The sequence below is a fragment of the Anopheles ziemanni genome, chromosome 2, assembly GCF_943734765.1.
Source record: "Anopheles ziemanni chromosome 2, idAnoZiCoDA_A2_x.2, whole genome shotgun sequence".
Taxonomy (NCBI): domain Eukaryota; kingdom Metazoa; phylum Arthropoda; class Insecta; order Diptera; family Culicidae; genus Anopheles; species Anopheles ziemanni.
The window spans coordinates 93,482,189-93,500,790 of NC_080705.1; the positions used below are offsets into that span (position 1 = coordinate 93,482,189).

Genomic DNA, 18,602 nt, shown 5'->3' on the forward strand with positions numbered 1-18,602 from the left:
AAAAGTCAAAGTACTAAAATCGTTTATCGCCGACAACTTTTCCAGAGCATAGCAACTCGGAATGGTGGTACGTGAAGCGTTCGTGGTCGGAAGAGCGCGGCTTCGTGCGCCGGGAATATCTAATGGATGCCGTCACGTATCCGCAGTACGTGCAGAAGATGCTGAACGAAAAAATCGACAAGCTGCCAGTGTTCGAGAAGCCGGCCGCCAGCGAGCGGCCGCTTGCGCCGAAGATCATCGAAAAGCTGCAGCCGATCACCACGCAGGACGGCTACACGGTGCAGTTCGAGTGCAAGGTGGAAGGTTTCCCCCGCCCGTCGATCACCTGGTTCCGCCAGACGGCCGTCATTAAGTCGTCGCAGGACTTCCAGATCTACTACGACGACGACAACGTTGCCACGCTGATCATTCGCGAGGTGTTCCCGGAGGATGCGGGCACGTTTACGTGTGTGGCGAAGAACATTGCCGGCTTTGCGTCCAGCTCGACGGAGCTGGTGGTGGATACGGTTACGTCGGATCACGGTTCGGACGTGGCGACCCTATCCCGCAAGAGTATGTCCCGCGAGTCGTCGCTGGCGGACATTTTGGAGGGTATCCCACCGACGTTCTCGCGCAAACCGAAGGCACAGTACGTGGACGCCGGTTCAGATGTGCTGCTCGAGTGTCGCCTGGTGGCAGTGCCCGAGCCAGACATCCTGTGGTACTACAACGGCGTGGAGATCGAAAGCAAGGATAACGTGCAGGTGGTCGTCGAGTCCGACATGCACATGTACTGCACGGTGGTGCACATCAGAGGCATCGACAAGCTGCAGGAAGGCTCGTACCAGGTGGTGGCACGCAATCGTGAAGGTGAATCATCGCTCGACATCGTGGTGAAGGTGAAGACGGGCGTGCAGGAGCCGCCACAGATTTTGGAACCCCTGAAGAGCATGGCCATCCGCCAGGGTGAAACGGTGGTGCTGTCCACGCAGATCGTAGGCAATCCCACGCCCGAGGTACAGTGGTTCAAGAATGGAGTCGCGCTCGAGGTGAAACCGCAGGTCGATCGTAACATGTACACGGTGACGCTGGTCGCACCGACGCACGACAACGCCGGCGAGTACACGGTCCGTGCCAAGAATCCGGCCGGCAGTGTGGAGACGAGCGCTTTCCTCACCGTGGACGAGTCGAACATCGGTAACCCGCAGGCCCCACTCTTCCTGGAGCGCTTCGAGGAGCAGAGCGTGCCGCAGGGTGGCTCCATTAAGCTGCCAGCGAAGGTAACGGGCAATCCCGTACCGGAGATCCTTTGGTTGCGTAACAACAACACGCTTCTTCCGTCGAAGCGCGTCAAACAGGCGTACGATGGGGAAAACATCGAGCTGCTCATCAACAACGCCGACTCGGAGCAGGACTCGGGCAACTACAAGTGTATCGCATCGAACACGATCGGCAAGGCATCGCATGGTGCCCGGGTGACGGTCGAGGTGGACAAGGTCACGTTTACGCGCAAGCTCAAGAAAACGATCACCGTCGAGGAGAGCCGCGCGGTGACGTTGGAGTGCGAAACGTCACACACCGTGTCGACCAAGTGGTTCCACAATGGCAAGGAGCTGAGCGGCATGGATCACCGCATGATCGTGCAGGAGGGCAAGGTGCACAAGCTAAACATCAAGAATCCCACGATCAACGACACGGGCGTTTACCGGTGCACGGTGAAAGACCAACAGACTGAGTGCCGCCTGACGGTGATAGAGGCCAAGCCCGAGTTCCTGCGCAAGCTGGATGACGTCGAGACTAAGGAAAAGGAGAACGCCGTGCTGGAGGTGGAGATCACCTCCGAGACGGCGGACGTCACGTGGTACAAGGAGGGTCGCAAGCTGGTCGAAACGCCGGGCAAGTACGAGTTCGGCAAGAAGGGCAAATCGCGCGTCCTGTTCGTACGCAACACGTCCGTACACGACGAGGGTGAGTACACGTGCGCTCTGGCCGACCAGGAATGCTCGGCGGAGGTGTCCGTCATCGAGCTACCGCCGGAGATCATCAGTGCGCCACGCGACGTTACGGTGGCCCGCGGCGAAGACGCCTTCTTTGAGCTCGAGCTAACCAAGGGCGACGCCCTGGTGCGTTGGTACCGCAACGAAGAAGAGCTTTCGTTCAACGGCCACGTCCAGCTGACGATCGATGGCAAACGTCAAACGCTCAAGATCAATCGGACGGTCGATGCGGATGCGGGCGAGTACACTTGCTTGGTGGGCGAACAACGGGCTCGGGCACGATTGACCGTCGAGAAGCCGGTTGTCGACTTTGTGCGCCGCCTGCCCGAGGTCACGCTGACCACCCGCGACAACGATGCCGTGTTCAGCGTGGAGCTGTCCGAGTCTGCCGATGTGGTCTGGTATCGCAACAACAGGATCATCGCCTCCAGCGACTCGCGTTACGAGCTAATCGTGGAGAAGTGCATCCGCAAGCTGATCATCAAGGGCGCCTCGGAGGCCGATGAGGACGAGTACACGTGCACGGTGTCCAATGCGAAGACGTCGTCCCGACTCAAAGTCGAAATCATCAAGGTGGCCCCGACCATCTTCGAGGACGGACCGAAAACGTTCACCATCCGCAAGGACGAGGACATCACGTTCAACGTCAAGTTCAACGCGACGCCGAAGCCGGAAGCGGAATGGCGCGTCAACAAGCGCGTCATCATCCCGTCGGCCAAGTTTATCGCCACGGTTACGGAGGAGACGGCCAGCCTGACGATCAAACGAGCGGCCGAGGTCGATGCCGGCGAGTTCACGCTCAAGCTGACGAACGAGTGTGGTGATGCCAGCACCTCCTTCACGCTCATCATCAAAAGTATGTCGTTGGACACCCTGGCGTGTGTAAATCCCACCGGAAAGGTTTTTCTAATTTTCCTTCCCCTTTCAGAACAACCCGGAGCTCCGGATGCACCGGAAGCGACATTGATTACGGACGATTCGATCACGCTGTTCTGGAAGGCACCGAGCGACGATGGCAACAGCCCCATCACGGAGTACGTGCTTGAGTACGAGGAAAAGAGCCAGAAGAAGTAAGAACTGAGCGATCAATCAATATTTTCTCCCCAATTGTATGCTAATGTTTTTTCTACGCCTCCTCACAGATGGACTGAAATTACTAGCATCACCGAAACGACGACCACCGTTACGAAGCTAACGAAGAACTGCGAGTACACATTCCGTGCCACGGCGGTGAACGAGGTGGGCAAGGGTCCGGCATCACCCAACTCGCCGTACTACAAGATTGCGGCTCCGATCCAGAAGGAAGCGCCCACCGTGAGCGAGCACCTGAAGGACGTCCGCGTCGGTCTCGGCCAGTCGGTGACGCTCAGCTGCATCGTGACGGGCGTCCCGGTGCCCGACGTGGCCTGGTTCCGCAACGGCCAGCCACTCAAGCAGGACGTCGTGTCGTACGAGAACGGGTGTGCCAAGTACACGCTCAAGTCGACCACCGCCGAGAGCGGCGCAACGTACGTGTGCCGGGCGACGAACGAGGTAGGCAGCGTGGAGAGCAGCTGCCAGGTGACGATCGAGGAAAAGCCGACGGTGACGGTCGAGAAGAAGCAGATCGTGCAGAAACTGCGCGTCGGCGACGAATGGAAGGTGGTGGCCGACTTCACCGGTTTCCCAGCGCCGGAGGTTGTATGGTACCGGGAGGAGCAGGTCCTCACCTCGACCGCCGAGCATACCATCGTGACCGTAGGCCAATCGTCGACGATCGTTATCGCCGCACTGGATCGTGCGCACACGGGTAAATACATCGTCGAGGCGCGCAATTCGGCCGGCGCGGCTCAGGTCGAGCTAAAGCTCAAGGTGATCGACAAACCGAGCAAACCGGAAGGTCCGATCGTCGTGCGCGAGCTCAGCCCCGAGGCGGTCGTCATCGAGTGGAAACCACCGTCGGACGATGGCGGTCTGGAGATTTCCCAGTTCACCATCGAGAAATGCGACGACGCCAATAAGAACGCCTGGATCAAGGTGGCGGATGTGCAGCGGAACATCAAGTCGTACTGTATCCAGAAGCTGATTGACAGCACACAGTATCACTTCCGCGTGATCGCACAGAACCCGGTCGGTTGTTCCGAGCCGCTCGAGAGCGCCACCATCAAGATTCAGCAGACGCTCGAGCCACCATCGCCACCGCGGGGTCCTATCGAAACGGCCGGAATGTCCAGCAACTCGTTCACGATCATGTGGCAGCCGTCGGAATCCAACGGTGGCAGCAAGATCACCGAGTACATCGTCGAGGTGAAGGAGGCCAAGAAGAAGGTGTGGAAGGTGGTTGGCACGACGAGCGCCTCCGACACGTCGCTGCTGATCGAGAACCTCTCGATGAACAAGGCGTACGACTTCAAGATCACCGCCAAGAACAAGGTGGGCACAAGCCAACCGCTCCAGACGGAAGAGTCCATCGTCGCCGGAAAGGAAATCAGTAAGTATTGGGGGAAAGCTTTCAGAAATGATAAACAGTCTAGCTAATGCTTATTAGATGTTTCCGCGTCTCGTAATAACCCTTTAATGAGTCGATGGTAACTATTGGTAGTATAATTCCCTGAAGTAAATCCTGAAGTATCCCACTTACAACTAGTTGTTCCTCGAAGGTAGAATCGTCTGAAACACTTCACTGTTCTAAAACAACAACTAAACCGATGTACTGATCAGCACTAACAAGATCCTCTTGTGCAACAAACGCTGAAACTAAACCTCAACTGACACTGGTAAACCCACACCTGTCACCACCTGTCAAATGGCTAATGATTTCTGAACACTTTCCACCAAACAAAACACCCGACCATCAACACAACCACTCAATGTCGTGATCGATGTACCAAACAACAGCACCCCCATCAGCACCACGCAATCTGCGCATCGTCAACGTGACCAGCAAGAGCGTCAAGCTCGAGTGGCAGCAGCCGGAAACGAACGGAGGATCCGACGTGACTGGCTATGTCATCGAGAAGCGGCTCACGACCGCTCAGCAGTGGACCAAGATCAAGACGCTCGAGGCGAGCGTGCTGTCGTACTGCGTGGACAACATGAAGGAAAAGACGGAGCTGGTGTTCCGGATATTTGCCGAGAACTCCGTCGGCCTGAGTGCGCCTGCGGTATCGGAGACTGTCGTCCTGAAATCTCATGCCAGTAAGAAGTCCTCTTCCCCTCTCTCTATCTCTCTATTTTGCTCCTTTAAATCTATCTTCAGATACCTCTTTTATACGTTTACTGTGAACTACTTGTTGTTCTATGTTTCCTCTGTGATACCCCTTTATGTTCCCGTCGGATTGTAACCTCACTTTCCCGCTTCTCCTTGCAGCTGTTCCGTCGCCACCGACCGGTCCACTGGAGGTGCGGTACCTAGGACCCAACATCAACATTGTCGAGTGGGGCATTCCGGAATCGGACGGTGGCGCCCCGCTGGAGGGCTACAACATCGCCATTCGCAATGCGAAGAAAACGATGTGGATGGAGGTGGGCCGGGTGACGGCCGACTGTCAGGCGTTTAACATCAAGGACCTGCAGGAAAGCGAAGACTACCTCATCCGTATCATGGCTCGCAACGAGGTCGGTGTTAGCGAACCACTGGAATCAGAAGAACCGTACACAGTGCAGCTTGGTGCCGGTAAGACATCCGCATCTTCAAGGCAAACAGCGGTGTGTAGATCGAACCCTAAACGCTTTTGCTTTCTTTTTTTTCAGCTCCGGATGATGTTCACGATGAAACGACACGAGACTTCTCGGAACCTACCGGCACGAATACCTCGTCCTGGTTGCGTGAACACAACATGACGGCTGACATTAGCAGCTACGCTCGCCATAAGCTGCTGAGCAGAAGGGAGTACTTCTTCAAGCTGTGGATCAACGCCAAGAACCTTTTCAAGTAAACGGCTGGCTATTCAAGCCCCATTCTTAAGCCCCGTTCGGGCAAATGTACAGTCCTATCATTATCAGAAACAGAGAGAGAAAAAGTAATATCCAATATCTTACCCCACAATACCGATTACGGGCTTCCGGTTCAAGTTCCCTTCAAACACTATTTGTATGTAAATGTTGCCTATACGAAGTTGTCTATAATATCGTATCCTCCACTCTGGAGACTGGATCATTCGGAAGTAGTGACGATGTGTCCTGTGACCGTCCGCTAGCCTCTTCGATCGATAGAACCGACGTCCGAGAACGATCGATGAACGCGGTAGTCAGTGAAATGTGCTAGCGAAAAATAGAAAGAACGAGCGACAACAAGCAAGATGGAGGGAAGATTCTTCATCTAACTGTGATAAAAGAGCAATAACAACAACGGCGGTAAAGCCTTCGGAGAAAGTGGAGCCTCACGACACATCACAACAGCAAGAGAGAACAAAGAGGGGTTTCACTTCTGAACCTATTGCTACTATGGAGGGACGTCTATATAATCGTAACTTGTATTTAGTTAGCCAATGAAAACAATCGAGAAGAAAACCAAACCCGCTGGAAATCAGCAACGACTCGCAGCATCACGACAGGGTACGAACAGGATTATCTGTGGCCCGGCTGCGTTTGAAAACGGTGCCATAGCGACCAGAAAAGCGCTTCAATGAAGAAGGACACGTTTCGTGCCATTTCCTGTAAACGATTGTTCACTCCCCCATGCCCCCCCCCCCCCCCCCCCCCCCCCCCCCGACGGTATTCCAAACACTAAACGTCCGAAGGGAGAAAACATTGGTGCGAATGTTTTCCCTCATCGGGCGGTAGGACAGATGCCTCGGACTCGGAAGGGACAATGGGCACGACGGAAAATTATGCGAAATCAGTTTAGTTTCTCGAAACAAAATATTTAAAAACCCAGGCACCGACGAAATCGTCACAATTTTATACTCAAAAATGCGTTTAAAAAATTCACAACAGAAAAAGGGCGATTTCGTTTCTGTTTACGATTTGCATGGTTTATGTTGAATTTTCGAATGCGAATTTGTTTCGTTTCTTATGTAGTGTCTTCTATTTCAAGCGAACTCGCTGTTACGCTGTTTTTATTTTTAAAGAGAAAAGAAAAGAAAAAAAACCAGTACATAATTTATATCAATTTTACACTGTGTGTTGAGCAAAATAAATGGATTTTAATTATATGATGAACTTTCGAAATATCTGCATAGGAAATATTGAAAACCTTTCTTAGTTGAAAAGTCACTAGAAGAACAAACGTATGCCTCATCTCTCACTCTTCTCTTCTGCGATCCAGGAATTCCCAACGGGTCATGCGACGGCATACGTGAGCGAGGTTACGTTACTTGCCCCAGTAGCCTACTGCCTTCGCGATGCCGGGAACCCTCCTCCTTCGCCCGTCGGTTACGCAAGCGTCCACCGCCCACCGAGTGGCGATGGCCTCCGATATGCACCGCGATAATGGCGCGTCGTGTGGCCTAATTCGAACAAAGTTCAATGTCGCGAACAATATTCGAACGGCAGATGCGCCTTCGCCCACGACACGCACGCACGCCAGGCACGATTCATCGCAGACCCATTGATAATTGCTATTTGTGCACTACATTATCACCTTCGCGCACCGGCAGCCCACCATTCCCTCCATCCCACGTCGGTGAAGCGTTGAATGTTAGCTTGGGGCTCATTTTTTCGTGGATGCCCAAGCGTGAATCGAGCGTGTTGTAGTCAACCGTCGGGCGGTGGTTATGTGCGGCGTCAAAAGTGTGGCAATTATTATGTAACCACCAAGCACGGTCGAAGCTCCCTTTGGCATCCACAGCGAAAGAGAAAGAGTGAAAGAAAGAAGCGAAAATCGGGTTGAAACCGTACAGTATCATCCCGTGTCCAAAGAAAACATAAACCGCCATCGCCAAAGAAGGCAGCATACGCCCGAAAGCGCACGTACACGCACATACTTATGCCAATGCGGTGTGTAGAAGGTTAATCGATTTTTTTTTTTCAATTAAAAACAAACCCAAACTTGAAGTGGATAAAGTTTTCCTTTTGTTTATTTTGCCGCATTACAACGCAACCCGTTTCCCCGAAGATGGGATCGAACCTTAGACCAAAACAAAACCAAACGGCTACAGCATTTGAGAAAAAAGAAACACGCTGAAGAGATGCTTACATAATTAGCTATAACAATATAATCAACGTCATTTTACGAACCAATCGCGTGTTAAACTGATACCCCCATGCATCTCAAACTCCAGACGGAGGAGAGAGATAGAGAGAGGGGTTCGCTTTAACCCGCTGAAGAAACGAAGGGACATGCATGTTGCCAGAAGCGACGAGTTTGTAATTGTTTTTCTTTTCTCCCTCCATCCCTCCTCCCTTGATTGCTTTTTTTCTCCTCACTTTCCCTACCGTTTGCCGTTTAGTGGATGCAGTTTAAGTTTAAGCGTTGGTGCATATGTCGGTTCGACAAACACGGGTCTGTTATGATTTAACAGCTCCTCCTTTCGCACTCCACCTCTGCAATTGCTTCATTTGTAACCTACTTTTTGTTTCGCCTAAGTTGTACCCTTTCGCATGTGCACAGCGTGTTATGGAATGCGTGTGAATCTATTTGTACATTGTTTATGTTTAATGAAGAAAAAAAACAAGCATAGACCACATGGCTAGCAGTCGCATTTTCAATTAGCTATTTTTACTCTTTTTTAGGGTTTACCAATGGTTTGCAGACAAATAATTGTTTGAGCTAAATTTAGAATTTTAGATAGCGATCGCTTTGAGATCGTTTTTATTTCTATCAATAATGCCCTTAATTGCTTTATAATTACTCAATGGTTTAACTTATTGAATTTGTCCTTTTCGCAACGTTAATTGATTACCTTAAAACTTGCCTAGAAATTAGATAATCGCGCAGCATTTTTCACACATCTGCCTTTATTCTATACGCCCTAATGCGCGTGATCATGTCAAAGAGGCTTTCTTTCCCCCCTCCGGGACTGGCACCGGATGACGATCCAAATCGGAGATCATTAGCGATCAAAATCCCCACCGGAATGCATCCGAACGCGAGCTACTTGCCATCGGCATCGTCATCCGCGAGGTGCATAATCTCCATGGCGACGATATGCAGCAGCGACAGAAGACAACAACGAATAAAGGGGAACAACAAAAAATGCAACCTCCAAGACGACCTCCCTCCGCCACCCCCTCGGAACCGGTTGCAAGGATTGGCTTGCCGAAGAAAAACAAGTACCATGTGTTACTCAATCGTCCCCCACCACCATCACCACCTCTGCGCACTCCAACGGGTGATTTCATCGATGCTGAACTGTGTCGTCAGGTTCGCCCAAACGTTCGACTTAAACAAGCTTCGAAAGACCTACCGACCGACTGAGGGACTACTTCTAACAATCATACACACACACCACTGAACCCAGCAGCCCACAATTTATGCTCCCTGTCCCCCCCCGTCAAGCGAGGCCTCGCTCAGGCGGCACTGGTGGGTCCAACATTATGTGTAGACATGCGTTAGAAATATAATATTTCAGATTCGTGCGGTTCCAGTTATTTATTAAATTTGTTTAAATTCAAAATTATACTTATGATGGGTATAGCTAATGAATAAGAAATTAAACTAATCCATTTTTAAACGTTGCAGTATCCCTTGAATGATAATTAATTTTAAACAAATTAATTGAACCCAATCCGAAATCTAATTAATTTGTTTTAAAAAATCGACATATACCTTTGCTACCTTTTGCTCAGTTTACTTACACTTTCAATCAGGGGGCTGCCTTGGCTGCACATGGCTAACCTGTGGCGCCTGCATGTGTGAGATCACCGACAGAGAAAAAGGTACTTTAAGAGTCGCGACTCGCGAGTAAAATAAAACCCCTCAACGGCGCAGAAACCCACCAACGGTCCGCTTTCATATAAAATGCCGGTGCAAAATCCCCTCTCCCCAAACCCCTCCTCACTCCCTGGCACCGTCGCAAAGCGGCCGCTTCTATCTCCCCGCTTCGCAAAGGCACATTACATCAAAAGACTTGCGCGTGAGACGAAAAGCGACGAACCTCCTTTTCGTCGAGCGTTTTCGGTCGATTCGGGTTTTAGAGCTTTTGGGGTGCAGTGAGCCGCCGTGCAGCGGTTAGTATCGTTCCAACGGACTTCGGTGCCAGACGTGAACACGTTAGCTTGGCCTCGCCGCTCGCCGGTAAACTTGGTAAACCTTGGTTAGCAGAGATCGAGGCTCAGAAACGTGTAGTGAAAAAAGTGGAGTGTGTTGCGGTTCCCAAGTCTTGTTTTGGTGGCTGCTGGCGAAACGCTTACATAAATAGTGACAGATATTTTGCGTTCGGCAAGGGAAGAAAATTGCATCTAACCGCCAGCAAGTGCTCTCGAACGATTCCAGTTTAGCTTAAAAACGCACTCACATACGCATACAAATACTTACGCACAGACGCACGCACGCACGCTCGTTTTCATGCAAATCGTTCTTTCAAATTTCCTTTCCAACAGCGTTGTAAATACAGTGATCTAGTGATAAAAGTGCGTACCATAAAAATCGCAACAGTTGTGCGTAGTGAAATCTTATTTTCCACCGTCGTTAGCACACACCGCGAGGATGAAAGTTCTCAACATACTCCCCGCTGCCGCCTACTTCTTTCTCTTCGTTATGCTCTCATCGAACGATTTCAACGAGCGACGAGCGATGGTGCAGGCCCAAGAACCGCTGTTCGAGCTTCCGGTGCAATTGATCGGCTTCCCCGTGATCATACTTTCCGTCCGGCTGGCGAACTTCGCCAAAAAGTTGGCCTATTCGCTGAATCCAAGTGAGTATCAAAACGTTGCTGCCTGAATCTGAAGGGCGTATAGCAACCCTTGGGCATTAATTTATAATTTAAAATAAAAAACGGCGCACCGAATCAAAGACAACTAAGGTCAAGAGAGAACAATGCAGTTCGGCGGGGTCTAGAAATCATGTGTTTTTTCACCGCGCGAGTAAGGACACTTTGGCGTGGAGTTCAAGTACTGAAGCGAAACCTGTTAGAAGGCAACCTTCACTATGAGTAGCCTGAAATTAACGTTCGAAAATAGAAAAGAACGTACGAAACGAAATCTGTTTGAACCATGTCCCACTCAGCGTCGGTCAAGAGGTTTATTATTAAAATAACCTTCCTAGGAGCAGAGCAGAAAAGTTTCAATTTAAAATGCTTCTTTTTTACCACTGGTACAGCGCACTTAATGTAAAGTTCCTTCCTTTTCTGTGTCATTGAAGCGTTGATGACTGTTGGTGACCTTTCCCCCAATTTACTCGTTTTGTTTGCCGCTCTTAATGTTTACCGCCGAGTTTGTTTATCACATCAAACGTAAAGTGGGACATTTGATCGAAAGCATTACCAAACAAGATCTGATTCAACCTTCAAGCTGAAGAAAAACCGACTCCAAATATGTGCATTAACATATCTGTTTCGGCGTATCTTTAAAACATTTTTGAATCTACTGGCATCTGATAAAACTGGGAAGCAGCGAACCGTTCCACCAAACAGCACATGCTTGGCGTGGCTCGAAAAACGTGATTATGCGGTATGTGGTGGCTGGTGGGGCATAAGGCAAGCCCCAAACTCACGCCCGTTGCGCTTGAGTCATCGAACGAATGGATGAGCCTTCGAGGCTGACCACTTGACCCACATTCGGGCCACACATACAAGGCGCTTGCGGCGTTCATCATCACTCACTCCCGTTCGTCATCTCACACGCTCACCTTCGCTTTCCTTCAAATCATCGGGCGCGAACGCGAATAAATAAAAATAAAACCCCTGCAAGAGACCGTCCCGGAAAGGGAGGTTCTTTTTCACCGTTTTGCGGACCGAATATTCGAGTCCCGTTGCAATCCGTCTGGTTGGCGCGATGTCTGGTTTTGTTACCGCAATGACACGTAGGGGATTCGAATAACGACGATGTATCAATTTAATTTTGTTTGGTTTACCAACAACTAAAAAGAACCGGTTCGATTGATTGGAAACAGCCCAACAGTTTTTTTTTTTTTTTGTGAAGAGGTTCTGTAATTCAACAACAGGCAATTTAAGCTCTTCCAAGCAACAGGTTTGACCTTCTTTCGCCATCATGAAACCACGAAGCCCTTTTTGGGAAGGGAAGAGAAACCAACCAAGTCTCAGCATGTTCGGGGTTGCAGCTTAAATTTAATATAAAAAAACACCTCATTTGTTGCTTTCTCCTACAGAACGAAAAGAATATGAAAGGTGAACCTGTGAAAGCGTGAAAATAATCAGCTTTCCGTGGTGTAAAACTTCCAATGCATGACGAAATCAGTTTGCTGAAGTAACGGAAGATTGTTCGGGGAATGTAATAAGATTCCTCAACTTCACACGGGGTAAAAAGATGGTTGGAAAAATTATACACGTGCTAAACATGTTTCATTAGTTAGCCAGATAGTTAACCTGAATATAATCGTATTATTCCGTAGCAAAAAAGCATAGACTTTTTAGTCCAAATAGATTCCATGGCCCCTATAAAAGCTCTAGCGTGTTCAACGTAATTTCTGAAGACAACAGGATCAATTTGCTATTTGCACTCGGCCTCCAGACAATGACATAGGAAACAACATTTGTAATTGGGATAATTTACTGTGGAAATCATATATCGTCGTCTTGTGGTACACGAACCGGAACTCTCGTTACCCTGTGACTGTTTTCTGCTTGCCTCTGTCAGTAAGCAACGACATTCTCGATGAAACGGCGTGTCTTGGCAATAACTTCACAAATTTTACAATCGTTACACTTTCTTTTGGCAGTTCCTTTATTTGCCGTCATTCAATTTCTTTCATTATCCCCAAAACTTGATGAATACCGAGCTTCATCAGCCGAGACGGATTTTCTGTCGTTCGGTAATTAACTGGAAGCCATGCATGCCTCGCCTGGCGCAGGTGATTAATCTAAGCATTGGGCCAACGAAAGTTAAACACCCCATCGAAAGAGAGTAAAAACCAACCCAGGCATTACCGATCGGATCATCATGCTTTTCTTTGGCCTCGCGGGCGATGAAAGAAGTGAGCGGTGGAAGCAGTTGTCATTTCCTTATTGACCGCTCGAAACATGCCATAAAAAGAAAGCAAATTCAGACGCTTACGATCCAGCAAAGGGCTGGCAAATCAATGGCGCCATTTCCATCCACATCCACCTGATCCAGATATTAGTCAGCGTGAATGTTTCATTCCGTTCCTCCATCGACAACCATCCTTCCTAGTTGAGGTGCCTTTACTATGAATTGTCGCTTATTATAAGAGCATGCCCCGCTTACAATGTGCCTTCAAACATCTCCCCGAATGCCATAGTGTCGAGATGCAGAGGAAAAAACACAGCGAAACGACAAAAGTACCCTCGAACGAAATGTATCACGTAATCGACATCGAAATAAAAGCGTTGCATAAATATTTTAAACCACGTTGCTGTGGATCGATGCTCGAACTAAGAAGCGCATCAAAGCAGAAATCGGTCGGAATAAGTTGCGATCGGCTTTCCTCTTATGTACGTGAGCTATTAACGCTTCTGGAAAGGAGAAAAGAAAAACGAAAGTGACGCCAAGGACGTGGTGAAGAATTCTCGAAGCTTAGATCCAGCGTTCTTAGGGTTCATAAACTTGACCCGAATGGGTGCATTGGCCTGAAGATGCTGGGATGCTTCAAACTGGTTTTGGGGGCAGGAAAATCTACCGTCACATGCTCAATGGGAATGAATTTCTGATGTGTACTCTCTTCTAAATGTGTATTTTCCAGAAACCTACCAATCACGCAGCCGACGTGAAACGCTTCCCGGCACGACGCTCGAACCGGAAGAATTCTCGCGCATGGCCGTCGATGTGGTGCAGGCGGAGAGGAAAATTCTTCATGAGTTCGGCCCCAAGGCGTGCATCGAAGAGGAACCGTGTCGAATCCATGCCGTTCGCAGCGCACGAATGGACAACTACCAGCCGGATTGGGATGACATCTTGAAGTAAGTTTGGCATGCGAATGTTTTTGAGTATATCAAGCACCTAAATCGATCTTTTCTTATGCTTCACAGAAATTACAAAACGCAGACCACTGGCATGAAGCAATGGTACTTGCTGTCTGTTTTCCTAGGGGATTACTTACGCGACGTGCACTTCTGCAAGCAGCTCGCCAAGCGGTTAGACTGCCACCGAAACCAGCGTCCCTTCTTGCGAGACTGATTTCCAACCATATTAGAGTTAATTAGGATCGGATGAAATGGTGCTTAGTTGATAAACGGTTGCGTTGTACATAGTTGGGAAGCAATCATCTAAACGTCATATAGTTAGTATCAAAAAGAACAAAGAAATAAATAATTTTATTTTTACCAAAATGCTACTTCACTGAACATCAGTGTTATTAAAACTCAACCAACGATTACAGCAAATAAGATTACTTACCTACTGGTATTTTTTAAACCGTTGTTTAGTTGACATGTTCGAAACAGTTCTCGAAACCTCAACAGTCTTCGAAACGTCAACTGTCTTCGAAACGTCAAAGCTGTCACTGTCAAAACAGTTGCAAGTTCGCCTCGAAAGTGTGGAAATTTACGGTCCTCCGGGAAAATGACTTCGCGGGGACTTTTCCAGATTTTCTCACCGAAAGGTATCGGATTTCTGGGTGGCCGGCTGCAAGGACGGCCAACTGGAATCGGGCAGACCATCAGCGCGGCGAGTATTTGCAGCTGTGTCGTCACGAGCCAGCAGTCCTTCGGTAGACGGTTGTTCACACCGCCGGTCACCGACCGTCACCAGCATTGGCCGACGGTTTCCAGTAGTGAGTGTTGATTGCATGGTTATTACATCATGTCGCTTTTCTCATATCACATCCCGAAATCATGTCATGAAACCTCGTTGTTTGTTTTGACGCTATTACAGGCCACTCATTGCAAAGCACGCGCTCGTTTTATACCTCGAACATTCTGCTCAAAAAGGACTACTACAGCACGCTCGGTGTGACAAAAAACGCGTCGCCGAAAGAAATCAAAAAGGCGTATTACCAGCTGGCGAAGAAATACCACCCCGACACGAACAAGGAAGATCCGAACGCCGGGAAGAAATTTCAGGAAGTTTCTGAAGCTTACGAGGTACCCCAATCGCTATCACCTTAAAAATGATCTTTATTACATAATAAAACCGAATTATAGCTGACGATTCCTTTATTGTAGGTTCTAAGCGATGAAACAAAGCGTCGCGAATATGACACCTTCGGGCAGACATCGGAACAGATGGGTCGCAACGGTACTGGGCCGAGTCCTGGCGGGGCAGGACCTCAAGGATTCTCACAGAACTGGCAGTTCCGTTCGACGATCGATCCGGAGGAGCTGTTCCGGAAGATATTCGGCGATGGCGGTTTTCAGACCGGTTTTGACGATTTCAGTGATTCCAAGTTTGGTTTCGGCGGGGCACAAGAGGTCATGATGAATCTAACCTTTGCGCAAGCGGCTCGCGGCGTGAACAAGGATATCGATGTAAACGTGGTCGACACGTGCCCAAAGTGTACCGGATCACGGTGTGAACCGGGCACCAAGCCCGGCAAATGCCAGTACTGCAATGGGACGGGTATGGAAACGATCTCCACCGGGCCGTTTGTGATGCGTTCGACGTGTCGCTACTGTCAAGGCACACGGATGTACATTAAGTACCCGTGCCTGGAGTGTGGCGGTAAAGGACAAACCGTGCAGAGAAAGCGAGTGACCGTACCGGTTCCGGCAGGCATCGAGGATGGCCAAACCGTACGCATGAACGTTGGAAGCAAAGAAATTTTCATCACATTTAGGTTTGTCAATGCAAATATGTAAACCCTTCGAATCTTTATTTGAACGATTACTTTTAACGCCATTGTAGGGTGGAGAAAAGTCGTTATTTCCGTCGGGATGGCGCTGATGTGCATACGGATGCGAATATTTCATTGTCGCAAGCGATACTCGGTGGAACGATACGTGTCCAAGGAGTGTACGAGGATCAGACGATACAGATTGTACCGGGTACATCGTCGCACACGCGAATAACACTCACTGGAAAGGGTTTAAAGCGTGTGAACAGCTATGGCAGTGGCAATCACTACGTGCATCTGAAAATTCAAATTCCAACAAAGCTAACACCGAAACAGAAGGCACTGATTCAGGTACGACTACATCATGTCGAAGGAATGAAGCCAGCGCTTGAGACTAACTATCTCGCATTACTATTTTAGGCTTACGCTGAGCTGGAAGATGACACGCCGGGTCAAATCATGGGTGTAACATTCAAAACTGACGGTAAGTCGAGTTCGTCCTCCACCAACTCAAACTCGTCTTCATCCTCCTCCACCTCGTCATCGTGGTCCACATCAAACGTGTCCGACAAATACACCCAAGGTTCCCGCGACGAAGACAATAAGTATAGTCCGCATGACGAAACCGAAACGCACAGTTACCGCAAGGAACGACTTGACTCGCGGTTTTACTACGCCATCGGAGCATTGCTCGTTGCGGGATGGTTTGTGTACTACAGTCACAACCAGATGAACGCACGATACGAACGGGAACGGGAAGAAGCCCTAGAACGGCAACGGCACGCTCGGGGTGGCTTCAAAGATGTGAATAGTCCTTTTGACGAGGCCTAACGGAGTGCTCACAGCGATTGTTAAGGTGGTGATTGGTGATAAAGATAAAAAACATTTCTCTCGAAGAGACAGTTGAGAGAAAGAATCAAAAGCGAACAAAATACCAATAAATTGAATGCTATCTTATGCATACAATACCAAAAACACCCTTAACAATCGTTTTTTTCGTTTTATCCTCGCAACGATCGGTGTCCATTTAAAGAAACTAGTTCGAAATTGTCCCGTTGAATTGACCCTCTCGATAATGTCTTTCTAGGTGGAAAGGTTTGCTACGCGGAACCACAGGAGCTGACGGATATTGTGCGAGAGGCTCTAAAAGATCGTAAACCTCTTCCCACGGCTAGTAGTACGGAAAGTGATACTCCCAAATCGAAGGAAGAAGCCGAAGCAGCTAAGACACGCAGCAGCAACTAGAGAAAGGCGAATTTAATGGAATTCCCTGCTTGTCATTCAATTCCGTTTCGGTAAACGAATAAGTCCGTACACTAGGTTATTTTGAACGGTGCTTTAATTATCTGTTTTATGATAATTGCAAAATGTATAGAAGAGACACGAGAAATACATTAAAAACAATTGGACACTTATGGGTAGAATTTGTAAACGTGCAGGATGCTCTTAGAGTGTTACATTTTCTCATAAGTTTCTGTGTGACCACATTCTTCGCAGGTTCTCGTGTACGTATCATCAGCCTCATTGTAGACCTCCGACTCGCCATATGAATGCACATGTGCTTGGACCGTTTTGTCGTACAGACTGCTTCGCACGTCCATCCGAAGTACCTTCAAGCGTTTGTTGTACTTTTTTACCTTCGCCACTTCACGCTTTTCCTCGCGCTGTTCCTTCTCACGCATTAGGTTCTCCTCGGAGCCCCACACTTCGAGGGCACGTTTTTCGATCTGCAGGTGAAGGTACAGCTTCATTTCTCCCCAGCGCACGTTGTGGGGGTTCTTGCGGCTAATGTATTTCAACGCTGGCTCCCTGCGGTCCAAATCGCAGTCCTTCAGCAGGTACTCCTGTTTTGCTTCGGTGCGCGTGATGAGCGAATGCTGTCCATCCGGGTCCCGGCATGCATCGCATACAGCATACTCGAACGTGTTCAGCAAATACGAGTCGGCAAACCGGTCACCACATTCAAGGCATTCCTCGTACTCGATGGGAACTGGAACTGCATCAGATTCCGGCGTCGGTTCTTCTTCTGGCACCTCCTCGGTCGGATGGGTTCTCTGTTCGATCAGAAATCCACCGCCACTGTCGACGTACTTCGTGCCTGACACCTTTATAACGTTGTTTACCGAGACTGCCGTTTCCTGCTTCTTGTCGGCATTGTACGGATGGGTCAAAAGACGAGCCTGCCGTAGGCTGATTGCTTTCTGACGATTTTCTTCAATGCGATGCCGCTGGTAGTCGCTTAAATCTTGCGTTTTCGTTGACTTGCTCGGTACATCACTCATGTTTATTGTAGAATAATCTCCAATTTTGTTTACGCCAAATGATACAATTTTTACTTGAACAGCAGATCAAGGTTTCTCTGTCCCGTTCTAGTGGAGCTCAGCTCTTTCTTTGTTGATTTTCTCAAAAAATCACAATGAATTGGAAGATATTGTTTTCTACAATGTTGTGAAGTTTGAAAACTCCTTTCATTTGAGAGGTCAATGGTGGAAATTGCACAAGTAACTAAAAAGTTATTTACAAATTAATGGCTGTTTCGGCTTACGGCAGTTGGTATTTGAAGCTGCCTTGGTCATAAGGTAAATATGTAGCTGTCATTCTATAAGTGATGGGATGATACTGAGATTCGTCAAAGGAGCGATGCTCTTCGTTAACTCTGGGCTCGGAGTCAAAAGTGATGGTAACTACTATTTAGATTCTTCAAACGCTTACGTTTTTCTGTCTTATATTTTATTTCAATAAGTTTTTTATACCAACAATAACTAACCATTCTAAAATTCCGATCGCATTGGACACCTCCCTGCGGAAATAAATCGCGCCGCTCCGAACATTGCATCTCTAGTCAACACCACTGACAG

The 18,602-nt window shown here is 48.8% G+C and overlaps 4 protein-coding genes across 5 annotated transcripts in view; 3 read left to right on the forward strand and 1 right to left on the reverse strand.

Annotated features, from left to right (window-relative positions):
* The window catches only part of LOC131294788 (titin-like), a 150,060-nt gene extending 143,433 nt beyond the window's left edge, over window positions 1-6,627 (forward strand). The window contains exons 52-57 of the mRNA XM_058322832.1: window positions 46-2,832; window positions 2,905-3,046; window positions 3,119-4,446; window positions 4,854-5,153; window positions 5,326-5,631; window positions 5,709-6,627. Of these exons, the coding sequence (XP_058178815.1) occupies window positions 46-2,832; window positions 2,905-3,046; window positions 3,119-4,446; window positions 4,854-5,153; window positions 5,326-5,631; window positions 5,709-5,893 (5,048 nt within the window). The 3' untranslated portion in view covers window positions 5,894-6,627. The remainder of the gene's footprint in view (window positions 1-45; window positions 2,833-2,904; window positions 3,047-3,118; window positions 4,447-4,853; window positions 5,154-5,325; window positions 5,632-5,708) is intronic.
* A 3,918-nt stretch (window positions 6,628-10,545) lies between these two features.
* LOC131281479 (uncharacterized) lies at window positions 10,546-14,150 on the forward strand. The gene is made up of 3 exons (XM_058310814.1): window positions 10,546-10,753; window positions 13,717-13,933; window positions 14,003-14,150. The coding sequence occupies exons 1-3, from the start codon at window positions 10,546-10,548 to the stop codon at window positions 14,148-14,150; spliced, it is 573 nt and encodes a 190-aa protein (XP_058166797.1).
* Window positions 14,151-14,502: 352 nt separating this feature from the next.
* On the forward strand, window positions 14,503-17,148 carry LOC131281474 (protein tumorous imaginal discs, mitochondrial-like). 2 transcript variants are annotated; one of them, XM_058310808.1, is made up of 6 exons: window positions 14,503-14,745; window positions 14,847-15,055; window positions 15,137-15,747; window positions 15,816-16,095; window positions 16,165-16,228; window positions 16,832-17,148. In XM_058310808.1, exons 1-6 carry the CDS (start codon window positions 14,535-14,537, stop codon window positions 16,987-16,989), a joined length of 1,533 nt encoding a protein of 510 aa, XP_058166791.1. In that variant the 5' UTR covers window positions 14,503-14,534; the 3' UTR covers window positions 16,990-17,148. The 2 variants fall into 2 exon arrangements, with proteins under 2 accessions (XP_058166791.1, XP_058166790.1); XM_058310807.1 differs by lacking the exon at window positions 16,832-17,148 and having other exon boundaries at window positions 16,165-16,718.
* On the reverse strand, window positions 17,066-18,080 carry LOC131281478 (DNA repair protein complementing XP-A cells homolog). The gene has a single exon (XM_058310813.1). It carries the CDS (start codon window positions 18,024-18,026, stop codon window positions 17,199-17,201), a length of 828 nt encoding a protein of 275 aa, XP_058166796.1. The 5' UTR covers window positions 18,027-18,080; the 3' UTR covers window positions 17,066-17,198.
* Between the last annotated feature and the right edge of the window lie 522 nt (window positions 18,081-18,602).